Below are 5,387 nucleotides of genomic sequence, written 5' to 3'. Positions count from 1 at the left end.
CATTTAATTATACATTAAAAAAAGAAGTTACAACCTGGCAGCCCAAAAGTTTTTCTTAAGTATGAATTTTAACAGCCTATTACTTACTCTGTAAAAAAGACTTTGATTAACTTAATAAACCAGTTACTGACCCTTTGAAAGCGTGCCTAGAGTTACAAAGACTAAACACAAAGTCTTGAGTACATAAACAGTAGGTGCCTCTCATGGACTGTATTGACATTTACAGACAGACAAACATGGTAATGTCAACATTAAGTACATGTGCAATATTTACACAAGACAACTCCTCACCTGCAGTAATTGTGTGGTCCAATTCCATCGAAGCCTGAATACCCTTTGATGGGATCTCCCCCCCCCTTTCTGCAGGATGAAATAGGAATTCCAGTCCAGACACTCTTCCCCTTCAACTGTTACACTCACCATGCCGCGGTAAAACTCTCCGTCCTCTTGATAACAGTCGTTTGGTTCTAGGACAAAAAAATCATATTTTGTTTCAGCCAGGTGATACATATGTGTGTTTTTTCTAGTTAGGACAGAGAGAGAATTGTATTCACCAACTTCGCAGAACTTTCCAGTATATCCACGAGGACAAGAACATTGGAAGGAGGAGTGTTTGGGACCCTTCATGCAAGAGCCTCCATTCTGACAGGGATTGGGCCTGCAGCGAGAAGCTGTGAACACAGGCAAGAAAACCAGCTTATGATGTCCAGTGCAAAGGCATCAATGCAATATGACTTTGTGAGTGTAATATAATGACAAAACTAAATCAATAACATGCTGCTCTATATTCCATTATGAAATTCTAAACAGACCTTTAGTGCAGTTGGGTGGTTTGTATGGATGCTTGCACTTGCACTCGTTGAATGGAGCAGTAGATGTGACAACACAGCTTCCACGGCCACATTTCACGTTCTTGCAAACATTAGTCACTGAAAAACACACGGTGCATTCATTAATTTGGTTTACATTTAATACATGCAGATCTGCCATCACTGCATGATTGCTTTGTCTGTTTGTCAGCCTTCTAGTTTTACTTGTTTTCTGTAAAGCGATTTTATGTTGTGTGCTAACTTTCAGCTTAACAGTGTTTTGTATTAATTGTCTGCATTGTGCATTTCCTACTTCATATGATGCTTGCCTTACTCCTCTAAGCTTTTTGTCCTATTCAGCTGCTTTATGTTTTGCTTTCTATTGTTCTAATTGTAGATGCTGTGTGTTGTATTGTTTTAATGCTGATTAACATCAGACCAACAGTTCAGAATTAGCCTACAAGATTAGCACATTTGCAATGATGTTTAATGATGAATTAATGTACATTTCATTTTATGTCCCTGAAAATAAATAAAATCAAGCTTAAAATTACATTCAAATCCATTTCGTTAAAGCTAATGTGTGTAATGTATATTGCTAACGCTGTCTTTTTTACGGGGGGGGGGGGGGGGGGCATAAAAGTCATATTTTTTTCAATCCTCTACTAGGGAGCTTTAACTTAAAGCTGAAACAAAAGAAAAAAAGTAAAATCTGTGAAATGATTATTCTCAGAATGTATTAGGTTAGCCTTTAAGTGCAAAACATTGAATATTATAATTAAGGCTCTCATATACTTGATCTCAGTCATACCTATCTGACACTTCTTTCCTGAGTACGGCTCAGGGCACAAACATTTGAAGCTCCCATCAGCAGCGTGGTCACAGCTGCCGCCATTCAAACATGGGTTTGGATCACACTCATCTAAATGAAGACAGAAACACATCAAATGCTTTATACAGTAAAGAGCAAACATGAAGTCTCACCAGTTACCACAAAGAGCAATTGATTATGTCTCGATCAATACATTGTGAGGCAGAAGGGATATCGGACTTAGTTAAACTACTGCATGCGTTCAGCATATACAGGCAATCAAACCAGACGTAACTTACCTGCGACATCCATGAGTTCATATAACCAGTCATCTAGAGACAAATCAAAGTCTTCTGCAGGGGTGTCGGTGGTGTAATCGAAATAATATTCATCAATCAACCCATCAACTGTGAGGAAAAAAGAGGCATTTAGGCATTCCAGTCATGAAAGACTGAGTCAAGTTTTAGTTTTACTGAAAAGTAAAATTGAAAGTGTTTTTACCAGCAGTGTCATTTGATTCTGGGATAACCTGTAACAAAATATAAACATTCTTTATCAAGTTGACTCAGTTTTAAGTTTTGCATCTCTTCCAAAATATGAATTAAAATGGAGATTCCATGATGTCTCAGACAAACTCATTTCATCCTATGCTATATGCATACTTACATGCAAGTCCTGTCCGAGCACACTGAATGCACACAGTTGTAAGAGTAAAGCTTTGAAGCAGACAGTGTTGATGTAGACCCTGGCCATGATGGGACCAGTGAACGTCTATGGTACGCTTTTTGCACCGACAGTCCTAAATAATCCCTCACAAACAGAGACTGGAAACACTCCACCTACCTGTTAATCATTAGTACGCTACATTGATTTTACAAGAGTTGCATGTTTTCTGATGCTACCTTTTGTCCATTGACCTTTTTCTGTTGAGGTCATCACAAGTAAAAGCAGTAAAGAACATTATAAGAATAGAAAGTGACAAGATGCTGATGCTAGACTGCACCTTTAAAAATGCACTGTGTAAAGTTCTCCCTCATGTCTTCTGTAAATAGTTTGTGGTTATTAGGTTTGATTTTTGTAAACATTACCGAGTGGTTTTTTCAATATGTAAGAAGGGAATTGCTTCGCTAAAGCAAGCAGCTGAAATTTTATCTCAAAATCTGGTCTACATTTGTACAAATTCCTATTATGCTGTATCATACTGCACGACTATTAAAATGTGACAGTAATGCTACTATAATTAAAGGGCCCATACTGGTGTTTTAGTTAATAGTTTTCCTTCTCAAAGAGAATATTAGTTTTTAGATAGTATAAATGATGCTCTAGCGTAAGTTCAGACAGGAAGACTATACTCTTGCATGCCTAAGACCAGTGGTGTACAGTAACGAAGTAGAAATACTTCGTTACTGTACTTAAGTCGTTTTTTTTTGGATATCTGTACTTTACTTTACTACTTATATTTCTGATGACTTTTACTTTTACTTCACTACATTTTGCAAAGAAAACTGATACTTTTACTCCGATACATTTCCCCTGAAACCTTCGTTACTCACTACAAAATCAAATCTATCTTTAGAAACAAAATGAATCATGAGACCAGCGTCGGGGGGCTGCGGTGGAACACAGACTGCAAGCAAGCAGGTTTGGCGCATCAGGGTTAGCATTAGTGTTAGCATTAGGGAAATCCTTCCTAGCTGTGCGCAAGCTGTGTGTGAAGCTGAACACACCTCTACCTGCCTCAGCGGCCTGTGAAAGGCTGTTTAGCATCGCAGGACTAGTCTTCAGCCCAAGAACAGCGAGACGGAATTCTCGCAATTTTGAAAACCAACTTCTTTTGAAGATGAACAGGACATTTTTCAGTTTCAAGTAATGACTGGGTTGTTACTTTCGGTGCTGCTTTAGTATTGATCATGTTTTGATACTTGAGTCATTTTGTGGATGATCAGATGGAGTTATGATGGGAGCAGTCACCCAATTGCAGATTCAGCTTGAGCAAAACCTTTGCCTGTTGTGTTCAAATCAGGCCCACAGGAGTTCACAAGGCAGGTGTCCTTTCTCTAAACACTGGCCTGATGCATCAAGTGGATATTTTTTGCTGAACACAATATGATGCATTTGCCCTCTACATCCTCTAGTCGGAATGAGCATACTTATAAACGCACTGTTACAACTCCTTCATAGTGTCATATTGCTTTTCGGAGAATTATGATGATAAGTATACTTTTGCATCTACTATGAACTTATGTACAATATATTATGTTGAACATTGTTGCTCCTGGATGGATCACAGCCAACCCAATTATTGTCAACGCAGCTCCATGTCCTTGGTCCTGGTGGCCACAGCACTTAAAAGAATAAACTTCATAATTCTGACCCTTTGCTTTTTTATTAACAGCATTTACTTGTACTTTTACTTTCAATACTTAAGTACATTTAATATCAGAAAATTACTTTTGATACTTAAGTACAATAAATATCAGATACTTTAAGACTTTTACTCAAGTAGTATTCTAATAGGTGACTTTTTACTTTTACTGGAGTAGTTTTCCAGTAAGGTATCTTTACTTTTACTCAAGTATGGCTTTTGAGTACTTTATACACCACTGCCTAAGACCATAGCTTATTTACCATACATCTGCCATCGCTCCTCATGCAGGCACACATTATTTCCTTGCTGTTATTGTTCGGGGCTGTCAATCATATCAGCTGTCTAAATCAGCTGGTCTCTCTAGCCAATAACACAACGACATCGTTAGCCTAGTCTCTCCTGATTGAAATGTATTTTTGCTTTCTTCCAAGCAACCACTCTTTATTTCATGTTAACACAACAATGCATGAACATGAGCTTGCACAGATATGCAATGTATCACATTTGAACACCGTAAGCATCTTTTTCTTTGTAAAATGTTAATTATTATTGCATGGTAAAACAACTGAAAGTGTGCATTGATTTAAAAGTATATCTGTGTCAACTGATGGCAGCTTACATGATTTTATCATCTTAACAAACCTAAACCTGGAATGACCCTGATCCTGCACAACAGAGGAAAATCAAACAGAAACATTCAGTCAGACTTTGATTTCTTAGCTGATCTGTTTTTTATTCAGTGATCACTTTACAGTGGGTGCAATAGCATATTCTCAATGAACAGCACTATATATAATGTACAGAATGTGGAGAAGTCAGAGTTGAGATCAGACCACAATCTCGCTCTCCCTGTTCGTTACCCTCCTCTTGCAGGTAAACTGGGTCCTCGCCTGTTTGCACAGTGTCAACTCAGTTACAAAGTGTACTCAGGTTATTGACAAGTGGAGTGCTAGTAAACACTTTATCGTATGCCATTCAACTTTACCCTTGCATTTAATTCATATGGTCTATATTCATATCATACAACACTCCAAATTGTTCTTGATGGCTGCACAGACACTTCAAAACTTGCAACCACTGGATAATCATCATAAGTGCCTCAAACCTTGATTGTTGAACTGTATGGAATAGATTCATCTAATATTCATTCATCATAGTGGTGTAATGAACCACATGCAGAAACAAGTCCTTAACACAGTGCTCAGTCTGTCTACATACCACTTGGTGATTGTTGAGAAGAACCTGTCTGAACCCAAAACATTCATATTTCCATTGCAATCTCCCAATGCGCTAACCTTTAAGAATGTTCTGTTTAACATACAATTCACTGTCTTCAGCACCAGAGAATATGACAAACAATCTGGTGCAATTCACAGGGTTTTCCTTGGAAACAAGAGGG

At 37.9% G+C, this 5,387-nt stretch overlaps 1 protein-coding gene across 1 annotated transcript; it reads right to left on the bottom strand.

Moving 5' to 3' along the window:
* Nucleotides 1-6: 6 nt before the first annotated feature.
* Nucleotides 7-2,422, bottom strand: LOC116378968 (hyaluronan-binding protein 2-like). Its single transcript, XM_031840871.1, has 7 exons — nucleotides 2,287-2,422; nucleotides 2,122-2,149; nucleotides 1,920-2,027; nucleotides 1,621-1,731; nucleotides 813-929; nucleotides 555-671; nucleotides 7-467 (listed from the first exon to the last, which is right to left on the bottom strand). The coding sequence occupies exons 1-7, from the start codon at nucleotides 2,371-2,373 to the stop codon at nucleotides 271-273; spliced, it is 765 nt and encodes a 254-aa protein (XP_031696731.1). The 5' UTR covers nucleotides 2,374-2,422; the 3' UTR covers nucleotides 7-270.
* Nucleotides 2,423-5,387: the final 2,965 nt, after the last annotated feature.

Source organism: Anarrhichthys ocellatus, unplaced genomic scaffold (genome assembly GCF_004355925.1).
Source record: "Anarrhichthys ocellatus isolate YVR2014 unplaced genomic scaffold, GSC_Weel_1.0 scaffold3487, whole genome shotgun sequence".
Taxonomy (NCBI): domain Eukaryota; kingdom Metazoa; phylum Chordata; class Actinopteri; order Perciformes; family Anarhichadidae; genus Anarrhichthys; species Anarrhichthys ocellatus.
This window is presented reverse-complemented; position numbering and strand designations above follow the sequence as displayed.

Excerpts from the sequence above, each read along its gene's own strand:
- LOC116378968 (XM_031840871.1), bottom strand. The coding sequence starts at position 2,373 with ATGGCCAGGGTCTACATCAACACTGTCTGCTTCAAAGCTTTACTCTTA. Across the intron at positions 1,732-1,919 it reads TGAACTCATGGATGTCGCAG|ATGAGTGTGATCCAAACCCA; the intron begins GTAAGTTACGTC and ends GTCTTCATTTAG. Across the intron at positions 672-812 it reads ACCACCCAACTGCACTAAAG|CTTCTCGCTGCAGGCCCAAT; the intron begins GTCTGTTTAGAA and ends CTGTGTTCACAG.